The 23,642-nt window shown below is 45.7% G+C and overlaps 1 protein-coding gene across 1 annotated transcript in view; it reads right to left on the reverse strand.

The window, feature by feature from the left end:
* The window catches only part of PIK3C2G (phosphatidylinositol-4-phosphate 3-kinase catalytic subunit type 2 gamma), a 326,465-nt gene that overhangs the window by 45,507 nt on the left and 257,316 nt on the right, over positions 1–23,642 (reverse strand). Inside the window, exons 20-21 of the mRNA XM_063930092.1 lie at positions 21,769–21,876; positions 20,982–21,074 (exon numbers count right to left, since the gene is read on the reverse strand). Of these exons, the coding sequence (XP_063786162.1) occupies positions 20,982–21,074; positions 21,769–21,876 (201 nt within the window). The remainder of the gene's footprint in view (positions 1–20,981; positions 21,075–21,768; positions 21,877–23,642) is intronic.

Below are 23,642 nucleotides of genomic sequence, written 5' to 3' on the forward strand. Positions count from 1 at the left end.
TCACCGCCATATTCATCATTACCTGCATCACACAGCACAGTATCACCGCCATATTCATCATTATCTGCATCACACAGTACAGTATTACCGCCATATTCACCATTACCTGCATCACACAGCACAGTATTACCGCCATATTCATCATTACCTGCATCACACAGCACAGTATTACCACCATATTCATCATTACCTGCATCACACAGCACAGTATTACCGCCATATTCATCATTACCTGCATCACACAGTATTACCGCCATATTCATCATTACCTGCATCACACAGCACAGTATCACCGCCATATTCATCATTACCTGCATCACACAGCACAGTATCACCGCCATATTCATCATTACCTGCATCACACAGCACAGTATTACCGCCATATTCACCATTACCTGCATCACACAGCACAGTATTAGCGCCATATTCATCATTACCTGCATCACACAGCACAGTATTACCGCCATATTCATCATTACCTGCATCACACAGCACAGTATTACCGCCATATTCATCATTACCTGCATCACACAGCACAGTATTACCGCCATATTCATCATTAGCTGTATCACACAGTATTACCGCCATATTCATCATTACCTGCATCACACAGCACAGTATTACCGCCATATTCATCATTATCTGCATCACACAGCACAGTATTACCGCCATATTCATCATTACCTGCATCATACAGCACAGTATTAGCGCCATATTCATCATTACCTGCATCACACAGCACAGTATTACCGCCATATTCATCATTACCTGCATCACACAGCACAGTATTACCGCCATATTCACCATTACCTGCATCACACAGCACAGTATTACCGCCATATTCATCATTACCTGCATCACACAGCACAGTATTACCACCATATTCATCATTACCTGCATCACACAGCACAGTATTACCGCCATATTCATCAGTACCTGTATCACACAGCACAGTATTACCACCATATTCATTATTACCTGCATCACACAGCACAGTATCACCGCCATATTCATCATTACCTGCATCACACAGCACAGTATTACCACCATATTCACCATTACCTGCATCACACAGCACAGTATTACCACCATATTCATCATTACCTGCATCACACAGCACAGTATTACCGCCATATTCACCATTACCTGCATCACACAGCACAGTATTACCGCCATATTCATCATTACCTGCATCACACAGCACAGTATTACCGCCATATTCATCATTACCTGCATCACACAGTATTACCGCCATATTCATCATTACCTGCATCACACAGCACAGTATCACCGCCATATTCATCCTTACCTGCATCACACAGCACAGTATCACCGCCATATTCATCATTACCTGCATCACACAACACAGTATTACCGCCATATTCACCATTACCTGCATCACACAGCACAGTATTACCGCCATATTCATCATTACCTGCATCACACAGCACAGTATTACCGCCATATTCACCATTACCTGAATCACACAGCACAGTATTACCGCCATATTCATCATTACCTGCATCACACAGTATTACCGCCATATTCATCATTACCTGCATCACACAGCACAGTATCACCGCCATATTCATCATTACCTGCATCACAAAGCACAGTATCACCGCCATATTCATCATTACCTGCATCACACAGCACAGTATTACCGCCATATTCACCATTACCTGCATCACACAGCACAGTATTAGCGCCATATTCATCATTACCTGCATCACACAGCACAGTATTACCACCATATTCATCATTACCTGCATCACACAGCACAGTATTACCGCCATATTCACCATTACCTGCATCACACAGCACAGTATTACCGCCATATTCATCATTAGCTGCATCACACAGCACAGTATTACCGCCATATTCATCATCAGCTGCATCACACAGCACAGTATTAGCGCCATATTCATCATTACCTGCATCACACAGCACAGTATTACCGCCATATTCATCATTACCTGCATCACACAGCACAGTATTACCGCCATATTCATCATTAGCTGTATCACACAGTATTACCGCCATGTTCATCATTACCTACATCACTCAGCACAGTATTACCGCCATATTCATCATTACCTGCATCACACAGCACAGTATTACCGCCATATTCATCATTACCTGCATCACACAGCACAGTATTAGCGCCATATTCAACATTACCTGCATCACACAGCACAGTATTACCGCTATATTCATCATTACCTGCATCACACAGCACAGTATTACCGCCATATTCATCATTACCTGCATCACACAGCACAGTATTACCGCCATATTCATCATTAGCTGCATCACACAGCACAGTATTACCGCCATATTCATCATTAGCTGCATCACACAGCACAGTATTACCGCCATATTCATCATTACCTGCATCACACAGCACAGTATTACCACCATATTCATCATTACCTGCATCACACAGCACAGTATTACCGCCATATTCACCATTACCTGCATCACACAGCACAGTATTACCACCATATTCATCATTACCTGCATCACACAGCACAATATTACCGCCATATTCATCAGTACCTGCATCACACAGCACAGTATTACCACCATATTCATTATTACCTGCATCACACAGCACAGTATCACCGCCATATTCATCATTACCTGCATCACACAGCACAGTATTACCGCCATATTCACCATTACCTGCATCACACAGCACAGTATTAGCGCCATATTCATTATTACCTGCATCACACAGCACAGTATTACCGCCATATTCATCATTAGCTGTATCACACAGTATTACCGCCATATTCACCATTACCTGCATCACACAGCACAGTATTACCACCATATTCATCATTACCTGCATCACACAGCACAGTATTACCGCCATATTCATCATTACCTGCATCACACAGCACAGTATTACCGCCATATTCATCATTACCTGCATCACACAGTATTACCGCCATATTCATCATTACCTGCATCACACAGCACAGTATCACCGCCATATTCATCATTACCTGCATCACACAGCACAGTATCACCGCCATATTCATCATTACCTGCATCACACAGCACAGTATTACCACCATATTCATCATTACCTGCATCACACAGCACAGTATTACCGCCATATTCATCATTACCTGCATCACACAGCACAGTATTACCGCCATATTCACCATTACCTGCATCACACAGCACAGTATTACCGCCATATTCATCATTACCTGCATCACACAGCACAGTATTACCACCATATTCATCATTACCTGCATCACACAGCACAGTATTACCGCCATATTCATCATTACCTGCATCACACAGTATTACCGCCATATTCATCATTACCTGCATCACACAGCACAGTATTACCACCATATTCATCATTACCTGCATCACACAGCACAGTATTACCGCCATATTCACCATTACCTGCATCACACAGCACAGTATTACCGCCATATTCATCATTACCTGCATCACACAGCACAGTATTACCACCATATTCATCATTACCTGCATCACACAGCACAGTATTACCGCCATATTCATCAGTACCTGCATCACACAGCACAGTATTACCACCATATTCATTATTACCTGCATCACACAGCACAGTATCACCGCCATATTCATCATTACCTGCATCACACAGCACAGTATTACCGCCATATTCACCATTACCTGCATCACACAGCACAGTATTAGCGCCATATTCATTATTACCTGCATCACACAGCACAGTATTACCGCCATATTCATCATTACCTGCATCACACAGCACAGTATTACCGCCATATTCATCATTACCTGCATCACACAGCACAGTATTACCGCCATATTCATCATTACCTGCATCACACAGCACAGTATTACCGCCATATTCATCATTACCTGCATCACACAGCACAGTATTACCGCCATATTCATCATTACCTGCATCACACAGCACAGTATTACCGCCATATTCATCATTACCTGCATCACACAGCACAGTATTACCGCCATATTCATCATTACCTGCATCACACAGCACAGTATTACCGCCATATTCATCATTACCTGCATCACACAGCACAGTATTACCGCCATATTCATCATTAGCTGCATCACACAGCACAGTATTACCGCCATATTCATCATCAGCTGCATCACACAGCACAGTATTAGCGCCATATTCATCATTACCTGCATCACACAGCACAGTATTACCGCCATATTCATCATTACCTGCATCACACAGCACAGTATTACCGCCATATTCATCATTAGCTGTATCACACAGTATTACCGCCATATTCATCATTACCTACATCACTCAGCACAGTATTACCGCCATATTCATCATTACCTGCATCACACAGCACAGTATTACCGCCATATTCATCATTACCTGCATCACACAGCACAGTATTAGCGCCATATTCATCATTACCTGCATCACACAGCACAGTATTACCGCCATATTCATCATTACCTGCATCACACAGCACAGTATTACCGCCATATTCATCATTAGCTGCATCACACAGCACAGTATTACCGCCATATTCACCATTACCTGCATCACACAGCACAGTATTAGCGCCATATTCATCATTACCTGCATCACACAGCACAGTATTACCACCATATTCATCATTACCTGCATCACACAGCACAGTATTACCGCCATATTCACCATTACCTGCATCACACAGCACAGTATTACCGCCATATTCATCATTACCTGCATCACATAGCACAGTATTACCACCATATTCATCATTACCTGCATCACACAGCACAGTATTACCGCCATATTCATCAGTACCTGCATCACACAGCACAGTATTACCGCCATATTCATCATTACCTGCATCACACAGCACAGTATTACCGCCATATTCATCATTACCTGCATCACACAGCACAGTATTACCGCCATATTCATCATTACCTGCATCACACAGCACAGTATTACCGCCATATTCATCATTAGCTGTATCACACAGTATTACCGCCATATTCATCATTATCTGCATCACACAGCACAGTATTACCGCCATATTCATCATTAGCTGCATCACACAGCACAGTATTACCGCCATATTCATCATCAGCTGCATCACACAGCACAGTATTACCGCCATATTCATCATCAGCTGCATCACATAGCACAGTATTAGCGCCATATTCATCAGCTGCATCACACAGCACAGTATTAGCGCCATATTCATCATTACCTGCATCACACAGCACAGTATTACCGCCATATTCATCATTAGCTGTATCACACAGTATTACCGCCATATTCATCATTACCTGCATCACACAGCACAGTATTACCGCCATATTCATCATTACCTGCATCACACAGCACAGTTTTACCGCCATATTCATCATTACCTGCATCACACAGCACAGTATTAGCGCCATATTCATCATTACCTGCATCACACAGCACAGTATTAGCGCCATATTCATCATTACCTGCATCACACAGCACAGTATTACCACCATATTCATCATTACCTGCATCACACAGCACAGTATTACCGCCATATTCACCATTACCTGCATCACACAGCACAGTATTACCGCCATATTCATCATTACCTGCATCACACACCACAGTATTACACCATATTCATCATTACCTGCATCACACAGCACAGTATTACCGCCATATTCATCATTACCTGCATCATACAGCACAGTATTACCGCCATATTCATCATTAGCTGTATCACACAGTATTACCGCCATATTCATCATTACCTGCATCACACAGCACAGTATTACCGCCATATTCATCATTACCTGCATCACACAGCACAGTATTACCGCCATATTCATCATTACCTGCATCATACAGCACAGTATTAGCGCCATATTCATCATTACCTGCATCACACAGCACAGTATTACCACCATATTCATCATTACCTGCATCACACAGCACAGTATTACCGCCATATTCACCATTACCTGCATCACACAGCACAGTATTACCGCCATATTCATCATTACCTGCATCACACAGCACAGTATTACCACCATATTCATCATTACCTGCATCACACAGCACAGTATTACCGCCATATTCATTAGTACCTGCATCACACAGCACAGTATTACCACCATATTCATTATTACCTGCATCACATAGCACAGTATCACCGCCATATTCATCATTACCTGCATCACACAGCACAGTATTACCGCCATATTCACCATTACCTGCATCACACAGCACAGTATTACCACCATATTCATCATTACCTGCATCACACAGCACAGTATTACCGCCATATTCATCATTACCTGCATCACACAGCACAGTATTACCGCCATATTCATCATTACCTGCATCACACAGTATTACCGCCATATTCATCATTACCTGCATCACACAGCACAGTATCACCGCCATATTCATCATTACCTGCATCACACAGCACAGTATTACCGCCATATTCACCATTACCTGCATCACACAGCACAGTATTACCGCCATATTCATCATTACCTGCATCACACAGCACAGTATTACCGCCATATTCACCATTACCTGAATCACACAGCACAGTATTACCGCCATATTCATCATTACCTGCATCACACAGTATTACCGCCATATTCATCATTACCTGCATCACACAGCACAGTATCACCGCCATATTCATCATTACCTGCTTCACACAGCACAGTATCACCGCCATATTCATCATTACCTGCATCACACAGCACAGTATTACCGCCATATTCACCATTACCTGCATCACACAGCATAGTATTAGCGCCATATTCATCATTACCTGCATCACACAGCACAGTATTACCACCAAATTCATCATTACCTGCATCACACAGCACAGTATTACCGCCATATTCATCATTACCTGCATCACACAGCACAGTATTACCGCCATATTCATCATTACCTGCATCACACAGCACAGTATTACCGCCATATTCATCATTAGCTGTATCACACAGTATTACCGCCATATTCATCATTACCTACATCACTCAGCACAGTATTACCGCCATATTCATCATTACCTGCATCACACAGCACAGTATTAGCGCCATATTCATCATTACCTGCATCACACAGCACAGTATTACCGCCATATTCATCATTACCTGCATCACACAGCACAGTATTACCGCTATATTCATCATTACCTGCATCACACAGCACAGTATTACCACCATATTCATCATTACCTGCATCACACAGCACAGTATTACCGCCATATTCATCATTAGCTGCATCACACAGCACAGTATTACCGCCATATTTATCATTAGCTGCATCACACAGCACAGTATTACCGCCATATTCATCATTACCTGCATCACACAGCACAGTATTACCACCATATTAATCATAACCTGCATCACACAGCACAGTATTACCGCCATATTCACCATTACCTGCATCACACAGCACAGTATTACCGCCATATTCATCATTACCTGCATCACACAGCACAGTATTACCACCATATTCATCATTACCTGCATCACACAGCACAGTATTACCGCCATATTCATCAGTACCTGCATCACACAGCACAGTATTACCACCATATTCATTATTACCTGCATCACACAGCACAGTATCACCGCCATATTCATCATTACCTGCATCACACAGCACAGTATTACCACCATATTCACCATTACCTGCATCACACAGCACAGTATTAGCGCCATATTCATTATTACCTGCATCACACAGCACAGTATTACCGCCATATTCATCATTAGCTGTATCACACAGTATTACCGCCATATTCACCATTACCTGCATCACACAGCACAGTATTACCACCATATTCATCATTACCTGCATCACACAGCACAGTATTACCGCCATATTCATCATTACCTGCATCACACAGCACAGTATTACCGCCATATTCATCATTACCTGCATCACACAGTATTACCGCCATATTCATCATTACCTGCATCACACAGCACAGTATCACCGCCATATTCATCATTACCTGCATCACACAGCACAGTATCACCGCCATATTCATCATTACCTGCATATCACAGCACAGTATTACCGCCATATTCACCATTACCTGCATCACACAGCACAGTATTACCGCCATATTCATCATTACCTGCATCACACAGCACAGTATTACCACCATATTCATCATTACCTGCATCACACAGCACAGTATTACCGCCATATTCATCATTACCTGCATCACACAGTATTACCGCCATATTCATCATTACCTGCATCACACAGCACAGTATCACCGCCATATTCATCATTACCTGCATCACACAGCACAGTATTACTGCCATATTCACCATTACCTGCATCACACAGCACAGTATTACCGCCATATTCATCATTACCTGCATCACACAGCACAGTATTACCGCCATATTCATTACCTGCATCACACAGCACAGTATTACCGCCATATTCATCATTACCTGCATCACACAGCACAGTATTACCGCCATATTCATCATTAGCTGTATCACACAGTATTACCGCCATATTCATCATTACCTGCATCACACAGCACAGTATTACCGCCATATTCATCATTACCTGCATCACACAGCACAGTATTACCGCCATATTCATCATTACCTGCATCACACAGCACAGTATTACCGCCATATTCATCATTAGCTGCATCACACAGCACAGTATTACCGCCATATTCATCATCAGCTGCATCACACAGCACAGTATTAGCGCCATATTCATCATTACCTGCATCACACAGCACAGTATTACCGCCATATTCATCATTACCTGCATCACACAGCACAGTATTACCGCCATATTCATCATTAGCTGTATCACACAGTATTACCGCCATATTCATCATTACCTACATCACTCAGCACAGTATTACCGCCATATTCATCATTACCTGCATCACACAGCACAGTATTACCGCCATATTCATCATTACCTGCATCACACAGCACAGTATTAGCGCCATATTCATCATTACCTGCATCACACAGCACAGTATTACCGCCATATTCATCATTACCTGCATCACACAGCACAGTATTACCGCCATATTCATCATTAGCTGCATCACACAGCACAGTATTACCGCCATATTCACCATTACCTGCATCACACAGCACAGTATTTGCGCCATATTCATCATTACCTGCATCACACAGCACAGTATTACCACCATATTCATCATTACCTGCATCACACAGCACAGTATTACCGCCATATTCACCATTACCTGCATCACACAGCACAGTATTACGCCCATATTCATCATTACCTGCATCACATAGCACAGTATTACCACCATATTCATCATTACCTGCATCACACAGCACAGTATTACCGCCATATTCATCAGTACCTGCATCACACAGCACAGTATTACCACCATATTCATCATTACCTGCATCACACAGCACAGTATTACCGCCATATTCATCATTACCTGCATCACACAGCACAGTATTACCGCCATATTTATCATTACCTGCATCACACAGCACAGTATTACCGCCATATTCATCATTAGCTGTATCACACAGTATTACCGCCATATTCATCATTATCTGCATCACACAGCACAGTATTACCGCCATATTCATCATTACCTGCATCACACAGCACAGTATTACCGCCATATTCATCATTAGCTGCATCACACAGCACAGTATTACCGCCATATTAATCATCAGCTGCATCACACAGCACAGTATTACCGCCATATTCATCATCAGCTGCATCACACAGCACAGTATTAGCGCCATATTCATCATTACCTGCATCACACAGCACAGTATTACCGCCATATTCATCATTAGCTGTATCACACAGTATTACCGCCATATTCATCATTACCTGCATCACACAGCACAGTATTACCGCCATATTCATCATTACCTGCATCACACAGCACAGTATTACCGCCATATTCATCATTACCTGCATCACACAGCACAGTATTAGCGCCATATTCATCATTACCTGCATCACACAGCACAGTATTACCACCATATTCATCATTACCTGCATCACACAGCACAGTATTACCGCCATATTCACCATTACCTGCATCACACAGCACAGTATTACCGCCATATTCATCATTACCTGCATCACACAGCACAGTATTACCACCATATTCATCATTACCTGCATCACACAGCACAGTATTACCGCCATAATCATCATTACCTGCATCACACAGCACAGTATTACCGCCATATTCATCATTACCTGCATCACACAGTATTACCGCCATATTCATCATTACCTGCATCACACAGCACAGTATCACCGCCATATTCATCATTACCTGCATCACACAGCACAGTATCACCGCCATATTCATCATTACCTGCATCACACAGCACAGTATTACCGCCATATTCACCATTACCTGCATCACACAGCACAGTATTACCGCCATATTCATCATTACCTGCATCACACAGCACAGTATTACCGCCATATTCACCATTACCTGCATCACACAGCACAGTATTACCATCATATTCATCATTACCTGCATCACACAGCACAGTATTACCGCCATATTCATCATTACCTGCATCACACAGCACAGTATTACCGCCATATTCATCATTACCTGCATCACACAGCACAGTATCACCGCCATATTCATCATTACCTGCATCACACAGCACAGTATTACCGCCATATTCACCATTACCTGCATCACACAGCACAGTATTACCACCATATTCATCATTACCTGCATCACACAGCACAGTATTACCGCCATATTCATCATTACCTGCATCACACAGTATTACCGCCATATTCATCATTACCTGCATCACACAGCACAGTATCACCGCCATATTCATCATTACCTGCATCACACAGCACAGTATCACCGCCATATTCATCATTACCTGCATCACACAGCACAGTATTACCGCCATATTCACCATTACCTGCATCACACAGCACAGTATTAGCGCCATATTCATCATTACCTGCATCACACAGCACAGTATTACCGCCATATTCATCATTACCTGCATCACACAGCACAGTATTACCGCCATGTTCATCATTAGCTGTATCACACAGTATTACCGCCATATTCATCATTACCTGCATCACACAGCACAGTATTACCGCCATATTCATCATTACCTGCATCACACAGCACAGTATTACCGCCATATTCATCATTACCTGCATCATACAGCACAGTATTAGCGCCATATTCATCATTACCTGCATCACACAGCACAGTATTACCACCATATTCATCATTACCTGCATCACACAGCACAGTATTACCGCCATATTCACCATTACCTGCATCACACAGCACAGTATTACCGCCATATTCATCATTACCTGCATCACACAGCACAGTATTACCACCATATTCATCATTACCTGCATCACACAGCACAGTATTACCGCCATATTCATCAGTACCTGCATCACACAGCACAGTATTACCACCATATTCATTATTACCTGCATCACATAGCACAGTATCACCGCCATATTCATCATTACCTGCATCACACAGCACAGTATTACCGCCATATTCACCATTACCTGCATCACACAGCACAGTATTACCGCCATATTCACCATTACCTGCATCACACAGCACAGTATTACCACCATATTCATCATTACCTGCATCACACAGCACAGTATTACCGCCATATTCATCATTACCTGCATCACACAGTATTACCGCCATATTCATCATTACCTGCATCACACAGCACAGTATCACCGCCATATTCATCATTACCTGCATCACACAGCACAGTATCACCGCCATATTCATCATTACCTGCATCACACAGCACAGTATTACCGCCATATTCACCATTACCTGCATCACACAGCACAGTATTACCGCCATATTCATCATTACCTGCATCACACAGCACAGTATTACCGCCATATTCACCATTACCTGCATCACACAGCACAGTATTACCACCATATTCATCATTACCTGCATCACACAGCACAGTATTACCGCCATATTCATCATTACCTGCATCACACAGCACAGTATTACCGCCATATTCATCATTACCTGCATCACACAGCACAGTATCACCGCCATATTCATCATTACCTGCATCACACAGCACAGTATTACCACCATATTCATCATTACCTGCATCATACAGCACAGTATTACCGCCATATTCATCATTACCTGCATCACACAGTATTACCGCCATATTCATCATTACCTGCATCACACAGCACAGTATCACCGCCATATTCATCATTACCTGCATCACACAGCACAGTATCACCGCCATATTCATCATTACCTGCATCACACAGCACAGTATTACCACCATATTCATCATTACCTGCATCACACAGCACAGTATTACCGCCATATTCATCAGTACCTGCATCACACAGCACAGTATTACCACCATATTCATTATTACCTGCATCACATAGCACAGTATCACCGCCATATTCATCATTACCTGCATCACACAGCACAGTATTACCGCCATATTCACCATTACCTGCATCACACAGCACAGTATTACCGCCATATTCACCATTACCTGCATCACACAGCACAGTATTACCACCATATTCATCATTACCTGCATCACACAGCACAGTATTACCGCCATATTCATCATTACCTGCATCACACAGCACAGTATCACCGCCATATTCATCATTACCTGCATCACACAGCACAGTATCACCGCCATATTCATCATTACCTGCATCACACAGCACAGTATTACCGCCATATTCACCATTACCTGCATCACACAGCACAGTATTACCGCCATATTCATCATTACCTGCATCACACAGCACAGTATTACCGCCATATTCACCATTACCTGAATCACACAGCACAGTATTACCGCCATATTCATCATTACCTGCATCACACAGTATTACCGCCATATTCATCATTACCTGCATCACACAGCACAGTATCACCGCCATATTCATTACCTGCATCACACAGCACAGTATCACCGCCATTTTCATCATTACCTGCATCACACAGCACAGTATTACCGCCATATTCACCATTACCTGCATCACACAGCATAGTATTAGCGCCATATTCATCATTACCTGCATCACAAAGCACAGTACTACCACCATATTCATCATTACCTGCATCACACAGCACAGTATTACCGCCATATTCATCATTACCTGCATCACACAGCACAGTATTACCGCCATATTCATCATTACCTGCATCACACAGCACAGTATTACCGCCATATTCACCATTACCTGCATCACACAGCACAGTATTACCGCCATATTCATCATTACCTGCATCACACAGCACAGTATTACCGCCATATTCACCATTACCTGCATCACACAGCACAGTATTACCACCATATTCATCATTACCTGCATCACACAGCACAGTATTACCGCCATATTCATCATTACCTGCATCACACAGCACAGTATTACCGCCATATTCATCATTACCTGCATCACACAGCACAGTATCACCGCCATATTCATCATTACCTGCATCACACAGCACAGTATTACCGCCATATTCACCATTACCTGCATCACACAGCACAGTATTACCACCATATTCATCATTACCTGCATCACACAGCACAGTATTACCGCCATATTCATCATTACCTGCATCACACAGTATTACCGCCATATTCATCATTACCTGCATCACACAGCACAGTATCACCGCCATATTCATCATTACCTGCATCACACAGCACAGTATCACCGCCATATTCATCATTACCTGCATCACACAGCACAGTATTACCGCCATATTCACCATTACCTGCATCACACAGCACAGTATTAGCGCCATATTCATCATTACCTGCATCACACAGCACAGTATTACCGCCATATTCATCATTACCTGCATCACACAGCACAGTATTACCGCCATATTCATCATTACCTGCATCACACAGCACAGTATTACCGCCATATTCATCATTAGCTGTATCACACAGTATTACCGCCATATTCATCATTACCTGCATCACACAGCACAGTATTACCGCCATATTCATCATTACCTGCATCACACAGCACAGTATTACCGCCATATTCATCATTACCTGCATCATACAGCACAGTATTAGCGCCATATTCATCATTACCTGCATCACACAGCACAGTATTACCACCATATTCATCATTACCTGCATCACACAGCACAGTATTAGCGCCATATTCATCATTACCTGCATCACACAGCACAGTATTACCGCCATATTCATCATTACCTGCATCACACAGCACAGTATTACCACCATATTCATCATTACCTGCATCACACAGCACAGTATTACCGCCATATTCATCAGTACCTGCATCACACAGCACAGTATTACCACCATATTCATTATTACCTGCATCACATAGCACAGTATCACCGCCATATTCATCATTACCTGCATCACACAGCACAGTATTACCGCCATATTCACCATTACCTGCATCACACAGCACAGTATTACCGCCATATTCACCATTACCTGCATCACACAGCACAGTATTACCACCATATTCATCATTACCTGCATCACACAGCACAGTATTACCGCCATATTCATCATTACCTGCATCACACAGTATTACCGCCATATTCATCATTACCTGCATCACACAGCACAGTATCACCGCCATATTCATCATTACCTGCATCACACAGCACAGTATCACCGCCATATTCATCATTACCTGCATCACACAGCACAGTATTACCGCCATATTCACCATTACCTGCATCACACAGCACAGTATTAGCGCCATATTCATCATTACCTGCATCACACAGCACAGTATTACCGCCATATTCATCATTACCTGCATCACACAGCACAGTATTACCGCCATATTCATCATTACCTGCATCACACAGCACAGTATTACCGCCATATTCATCATTAGCTGTATCACACAGTATTACCGCCATATTCATCATTACCTGCATCACACAGCACAGTATTACCGCCATATTCATCATTACCTGCATCACACAGCACAGTATTACCGCCATATTCATCATTACCTGCATCATACAGCACAGTATTAGCGCCATATTCATCATTACCTGCATCACACAGCACAGTATTACCACCATATTCATCATTACCTGCATCACACAGCACAGTATTACCGCCATATTCACCATTACCTGCATCACACAGCACAGTATTAGCGCCATATTCATCATTACCTGCATCACACAGCACAGTATTACCGCCATATTCATCATTACCTGCATCACACAGCACAGTATTACCACCATATTCATCATTACCTGCATCACACAGCACAGTATTACCGCCATATTCATCAGTACCTGCATCACACAGCACAGTATTACCACCATATTCATTATTACCTGCATCACATAGCACAGTATCACCGCCATATTCATCATTACCTGCATCACACAGCACAGTATTACCGCCATATTCACCATTACCTGCATCACACAGCACAGTATTACCGCCATATTCACCATTACCTGCATCACACAGCACAGTATTACCACCATATTCATCATTACCTGCATCACACTGCACAGTATTACCGCCATATTCATCATTACCTGCATCACACAGCACAGTATTACCGCCATATTCATCATTACCTGCATCACACAGTATTACCGCCATATTCATCATTACCTGCATCACACAGCACAGTATCACCGCCATATTCATCATTACCTGCATCACACAGCACAGTATCACCGCCATATTCATCATTACCTGCATCACACAGCACAGTATTACCGCCATATTCACCATTACCTGCATCACACAGCACAGTATTACCGCCATATTCATCATTACCTGCATCACACAGCACAGTATTACCGCCATATTCACCATTACCTGAATCACACAGCACAGTATTACCGCCATATTCATCATTACCTGCATCACACAGTATTACCGCCATATTCATCATTACCTGCATCACACAGCACAGTATCACCACCATATTCATCATTACCTGCATCACACAGCACAGTATCACCGCCATATTCATCATTACCTGCATCACACAGCACAGTATTACCGCCATATTCACCATTACCTGCATCACACAGCATAGTATTAGCGCCATATTCATCATTACCTGCATCACACAGCACAGTATTACCACCATATTCATCATTACCTGCATCACACAGCACAGTATTACCGCCATATTCATCATTACCTGCATCACACAGCACAGTATTACCGCCATATTCATCATTACCTGCATCACACAGCACAGTATTACCGCCATATTCATCATTAGCTGTATCACACAGTATTACCGCCATATTCATCATTACCTACATCATTCAGCACAGTATTACCGCCATATTCATCATTAGCTGTATCACACAGTATTACCGCCATATTCATCATTACCTGCATCACACAGCACAGTATTACCGCCATATTCATCATTACCTGCATCACACAGCACAGTATTACCGCCATATTCATCATTACCTGCATCACACAGCACAGTATTACCGCCATATTCATCATTAGCTGCATCACACAGCACAGTATTACCGCCATATTCATCATCAGCTGCATCACACAGCACAGTATTAGCGCCATATTCATCATTACCTGCATCACACAGCACAGTATTACCGCCATATTCATCATTACCTGCATCACACAGCACAGTATTACCGCCATATTCATCATTAGCTGTATCACACAGTATTACCGCCATATTCATCATTACCTACATCACTCAGCACAGTATTACCGCCATATTCATCATTACCTGCATCACAGAGCACAGTATTAGCGCCATATTCATCATTACCTGCATCACACAGGACAGTATTACCACCATATTCATCATTACCTGCATCACACAGCACAGTATTACCGCCATATTCATCATTAGCTGCATCACACAGCACAGTATTACCGCCATATTCATCATCAGCTGCATCACACAGCACAGTATTAGCGCCATATTCATCATTACCTGCATCACACAGCACAGTATTACTGCCATATTCATCATTACCTGCATCACACAGCACAGTATTACCGCCATATTCATCATTAGCTGTATCACACAGTATTACCGCCATATTCATCATTACCTGCATCACACAGCACAGTATTACCGCCATATTCATCATTACCTGCATCACACAGCACAGTATTAGCGCCATATTCATCATTACCTGCATCACACAGCACAGTATTAGCGCCATATTCATCATTACCTGCATTACACAGCACAGTATTATCACCATATTCATCATTACCTGCATCACACAGCACAGTATTACCGCCATATTCACCATTACCTGCATCACACAGCACAGTATTACCGCCATATTCATCATTACCTGCATCACACAGCACAGTATCACCGCCATATTCATCATTACCTGCATCACACAGTAATACCGCCATATTCATCATTACCTGCATCACACAGCACAGTATTACCGCCATATTCACCATTACCTGCATCACACAGTACAGTATTACCGCCATATTCATCATTACCTGCATCACACAGCACAGTATCACCGCCATATTCATCATTACCTGCATCACACAGCACAGTATTACCGCCATATTCATCATTACCTGCATCACACAGCACAGTATCACCGCCATATTCATCATTACCTGCATCACACAGCACAGTATTACCGCCATATTCACCATTACCTGCATCACACAGCACAGTATTAGCGCCATATTCATCATTACCTGCATCACACAGCACAGTATTACCACCATATTCATCATTACCTGCATCACACAGCACAGTATTACCGCCATATTCATCATTACCTGCATCACACAGCAGACGCTAGGATACATTGGGGGTGATTCAGAGTTGATCGCTCGCTAGCAAAATTTTTGCAGCGCTGCGATCAGCTAGTCGCCGCCTATGGGGGAGTGTATTTTCGCTTTGCAATTCTGCAAACACTTTTGCAGCCAACGGCACAAAAAAGTTTTTGCCGTTTCTGAGTAGTTCTGGACTTTCTCAGCTGCTGCGATCACTCCAGTCTTTTTGGTCCCAGAATTGACATTAGGCAACCGCCCTACAAACGCTTGGACACGCCTGCGTTTTCCCAAACACTCCCAGAAAATGGTCAGTTGACACCCACAAACCAGGGACGTGCAGTCAGGGGAGGCAGTGCCTCCCCTGTCATTAATGAGTAAAATAATACAAAGAAGATACTTATGACACATAAGTATCTTCTTTATTATTTTACCTATGTGAAAATCAGTTTGGGAGGCACCGATCGTGGTGCCTCCCGTAGTGATTGGGAACGGTATGGGGAGCGGGGGTGGGCGCGGGCGGAGCCTAGCAATGGGCAGGAAAAGCCCATTGAAATAACATGGGAAAGCGGCACCATTAGTGGTGCCGCTTTCCTACAGGGACGTGCTTTCAACCTATGAAAGCACGTCCCTGTGAGTGAAGCCACAGTGATTGGCCAGCGGATCAGTCATTGGATCCGCTGTCAATCACTGTGTGGGCGTCGGAACCAGCGGAGGTGCGGGCGGCGGAGATGCGGGATGCGGCGGGCCGGGCGGCAGAGAGGCGAGCGGCGGTAGCGGCGACGGGACGCGGCATTCAGACCTCTTGTGCAGAGTTTGGCAGCGGAAGCGGTACCCATTTCAAAAATGGCGCCTCAGCGTCATTTTTGAAATTCAAGATGGCCGCCGCGAGCCAATCATGGCTCGCCGCCTCATCGCCCCGCCCCTTCCCGCTGACTTATATAAGTCAGCGCGAGGCAGCGGCTGTCAGTCCGACGGCGGAGGAGGAGCGGAGAAGAGCTCCTGAAGACGCCGTGGAAGTCCTGGATGGGCGGCGGCTATGCAAAAGAGCTTAGCAGCCGCCGCCCACCAGGTGAAGATGCTGGAAGTCCTGGGAAGGCGGCGGCCATGCAAAAGAGCTTAAAGGCCGCCGCCTCCCAGGTGAAGACGTCGTGGAAGTCCTGGATGTGCGGCGGCTATGCAAAAGAGCTTAGCAGCCGCCGCACACCAGGTGAAGACGCCGGAGGAAGACCCCAGAAGCCCTGGGGAGGTGGCGCCCCCCCAGGTGAAGACGCCGGAAGCCCTGGGAAGGCGGCGGCCATGCAAAAGAGCTTAAAGGCCGCCGCCCCCAGGTGAAGACCCAGTTTAATAAAGGATTTTTTAAAGAATGTGTCTTGTTTTTTTTTTCAATATTTTCTTTACAGGTGGACTACAGGTGCCAGCGGGCCCTTTATGTCCGGGCATGCTGGCACTTGTGGTTCTCCAAGTGCCAGCATGCTGGGGCAGGCTTGCTGGGACCTGTAGGCCACCTGTAAAGAACAATATTACTATTCTTTGCAGGTGGACTACAGGTGCCAGCGGGCCCTTTATGTCCGGGCATGCTGGCACTTGTGGTTCTCCAAGTGCCAGCATGCTGGGGCAGGCTTGCTGGGATCTGTAGGCCACCTGTAAAGAACAGTATTAGCATACAATGAACCCCGCACCCACCACCACCAGGGGTGCGGGGCATAGCACTGGGCTATCAGCCCAGTGCTGGTTGTTGCTCGGGAGGGGGGACCCCATTTAGATTTTTTGGGGGCCCCACTTTCCGAGGAATTCCAGCCCTGGGCTGACTGGTTTGGGGGGTGTTTAATGGCATGGCAGGGGGACCCCACACTGAGTGTCTCCCCTGCTATGGCTGGTTCTGCCTGGTGCTGGTTTTAGTGGTGTAGGGGGACTGCACTTTTTTTTTTCGGGGGGGGGGGGGGGGGGGGGGTGTTTAGCTGCAGCGCCTCCCCAGGCCCGGACCTCACCGCACGTCACTGCCACAAACGCCTTCTTCCTGTCAATCACCTTGCAAGCAGATGTGCAAATGGATTTTTCGCTAAATCCATCGCCGAGCACCAATCCTCTTTGTACCCGTACGACGCGCCTGCGCAATGCGGTGCATACACATGGGCAGTTTTGCAGAGATTTAACCTGATCGCAGCGTTGCAAAAAGTTACTAGCGAGCGATCAGGTCGGAATGACCCCCATAGTTGGATAGGTTAGAGATCAGGTCGGAATGACCCCCATAGTTGGATAGGTTATAGATCAGGTCGGAATGACCCCCATAGTTGGATAGGTTATAGATCAGGTCGGAATGACCCCCATAGTTGGATAGGTTATAGATCAGGTCGGAATGACCCCCATAGTTGGATAGGTTATAGATCAGGCGGAATGACCCCCATAGTTGGATAGGTTATAGATCAGTCGGAATGACCCCCATAGTTGGATAGGTTATAGATCAGGTCGGAATGACCCCCATAGTTGGATAGGTTATAGATCAGGCGGAATGACCCCCATAGTTGGATAGGTTATAGATCAGGTCGGAATGACCCCCATAGTTGGATAGGTTATAGATCAGGCGGAATGACCCCCATAGTTGGATAGGTTATAGATCAGGTCGGAATGACCCCCATAGTTGGATAGGTTATAGATCAGGTCGGAATGACCCCCATAGTTGGATAGGTTATAGATCAGGTCGGAATGACCCCCATAGTTGGATAGGGTTATAGATCAGGTCGGAATGACCCCCATAGTTGGATAGGTTATAGATCAGGTCGGAATGACCCCCATAGTTGGATAGGTTATAGATCAGGCGGAATGACCCCCATAGTTGGATAGGTTATAGATCAGGCGGAATGACCCCCATAGTTGGATAGGTTATAGATCAGGTCGGAATGACCCCCATAGTTGGATAGGTTATAGATCAGGCGGAATGACCCCCATAGTTGGATAGGTTATAGATCAGGCGGAATGACCCCCATAGTTGGATAGGTTATAGATCAGGTCGGAATGACCCCCATAGTTGGATAGGTTATAGATCAGGCGGAATGACCCCCATAGTTGGATAGGTTATAGATCAGACAGGAGTCCACTGATCTCTACCCTGCAGAATCTCTAACAGTAAACTTCTATTTTCTAGGAAATACCTTGAATATGACGTGAATGTTCGGCCCCTGGAGATCGGCGTTGATGAAGGAGAGTTTCAGCGGCTTGGCGTTGGATTTGAAGTAAGAGCACAACTAAAGACGAAGCAGCAGAAAGTACGGTGTGAGGAGAGGCTACGTTTATGAGGAAACAAACTGAGAAATATGTTGTTCTATAAAACAAAAAAAGGGGGGGGAAGGGACCCCCTTCACCTCTCCGGGGAGCCCCCTCACTTCTCTGGGGAGTACCTTCTTCTCTCCGGGGAGACCCCTCACCTCTCCGGGGAGACCCCTCACCTCTCCGGGGAGCCCCCTCACTTCTCTGGGGAGTACCTTCTCCTCTCCGTAGAGGCCCCTCACCTCTCCAGGAGAGCCCCCTCACCTCTCCAGGAGAGACCCCTCACCTCTCCAGGAGAGACCCCTCACTTCTCTGGGGAGTACCTTCTTTTCTCCATAGAGACCCCTCACCCCTCCGGGGAGACTCCTCACCCCTCCGGGGAGACCCCTCACCTCTCTGGGGAGACCCCTCACCTCTCCGGGGAGACCCCTCACCTCTCCGGGGAGACCCCTCACCTCTCCGGGGAGACTCCTCACCCCTCTGGGGAGACCCCTCACCTCTCCGGGGAGACCCCTCACCCCTCTGGGGAGTCCCCTCCGGCAGGCGCTCCGCCACCAGTTCTGACAGACAGCAGTGACAGTGAGACCGTTGCTGTCACCTATGGGACACAGCAGTGATAACGCTCTCATCCTACGTACATTATATATACCGCTATACTAATTTTACTCGTACATCTCGATCAATTCCTTTCACAACGATTGCTGGGTCCTGGGGAAGGCGGCAAACGGCTTCTTCTGCAAAGAAACGATCCAGGTCACTCAGGGCCAAATTCAGCGTCTCCTGTGGGGGGAATAATCCTGTGAGGTGAGCGGGAATGGCGGACATACAGCCTGGCACTGTACATTTATCATATATACATAGCAGAGAGAGGCCGAGGGGGGAGAGAGAGACAGGAGGGGGAGAGAGAGACAGGAGGGGGGAGATAGACAGGAGGGGGGGGAGAGAGACAGGAGGGGGAGAGAGAGAAGAGAGACAGAGCGGGAATGGCGGACATACAGCCTGGCACTGTACATTTATCATATATACATAGCAGAGAGAGGCCGAGGGGGGAGAGAGAGACAGGAGGGGGAAAGAGAGACAGGAGGGGGGGGAGAGACAGGAGGGGGAGAGAGAGAAGAGAGACAGAGCGGGAATGGCGGACATACAGCCTGGCACTGTACATTTATCATATATACATAGCAGAGAGAGGCCGAGGGGGGAGAGAGAGACAGGAGGGGGAGAGAGAGAAGAGAGACAGAGCGGGAATGGTGGACATACAGCCTGGCACTGTACATTTATCATATATACATAGCAGAGAGAGACCGAGGGGGAGAGAGAGAGACAGGAGGGGGAGAGAGACAGAGCGGGAATGGCGGACATACAGCCTGGCACTGTACATTTATCATATATACAGAGCAGAGAGAGACCGAGGGGGGAGAGAGAGACAGGAGGGGGAGAGAGACAGGAGGGGAAGAGAGACAGGAGGGGAAGAGAGACAGGAGGGGAAGAGAGACAGGAGGGGAAGAGAGACAGGGGGGAAGAGAGACAGGGGGGAAGAGAGACAGGGGGGGAAGAGAGACAGGAGGGGGAGAGAAACAGGAGTGGGAGAGAGACAGGAGGGGAAGAGAGACAGGAGGGGAAGAGAGAGACAGGAGGGGAGACAGACAGGAGGGGAGACAGACAGGAGGGGGAGAGAGACAGACAGGAGGGAGAGAGACAGACAGGAGGGAGAGAGAAACAGGAGGGGGAGCGAGACAGGAGGGGGAGAGAGAGACAGGAGGGGGGGGAGACAGGAGGGGGAGAGAGAGAAGAGAGACAGAGCGGGAATGGTGGACATACAGCCTGGCACTGTACATTTATCATATATACAGAGCAGAGAGAGACCGAGGGGGGAGAGAGAGACAGGAGGGGGAGAGAGACAGGAGGGGGAGAGAGACAGACAGGAGGGGGAGAGAGACAGACAGGAGGGGGAGAGAGACAGACAGGAGGGGGAGAGAGACAGACAGGAGGGGGGGGAGACAGACAGGAGGGGGGGAGAGAGACAGACAGGAGGGAGGGAGAGAGACAGACAGGAGGGGGGAGAGAGACAGACAGGAGGGGGGGAGAGAGACAGACAGGAGGGAGGGAGAGAGACAGACAGGAGGGAGGGAGAGAGACAGACAGGAGGGGGAGAGAGACAGAAAGGAGGGGGAGAGAGAGAAGAGAGACGGCGGGAATGGCGGACATACAGCCTGGCACTGTACATTTATCATATATACATAGCAGAGAGAGGCCGAGGGGGGAGAGAATGACAGGAGGGGGAGAGAGAGACAGGAGGGGGAGAGAGAGACAGGAGGGGGGGGGGGGACAGGAGGGGGAGAGAGAGAAGAGAGACAGAGCGGGAATGGTGGACATACAGCCTGGCACTGTACATTTATCATATATACATAGCAGAGAGAGACCGAGGGGGAGAGAGAGACAGGAGGGGGGAGAGAGAGATAGGAGGGGAGAGAGAGAAGAGAGACAGAGCGGGAATGGTGGACATACAGCCTGGCACTGTACATTTATCATATATACATAGCAGAGAG

Source organism: Pseudophryne corroboree, chromosome 6 (genome assembly GCF_028390025.1).
Source record: "Pseudophryne corroboree isolate aPseCor3 chromosome 6, aPseCor3.hap2, whole genome shotgun sequence".
In the NCBI taxonomy this organism is placed as follows: Eukaryota; Metazoa; Chordata; class Amphibia; order Anura; family Myobatrachidae; genus Pseudophryne; species Pseudophryne corroboree.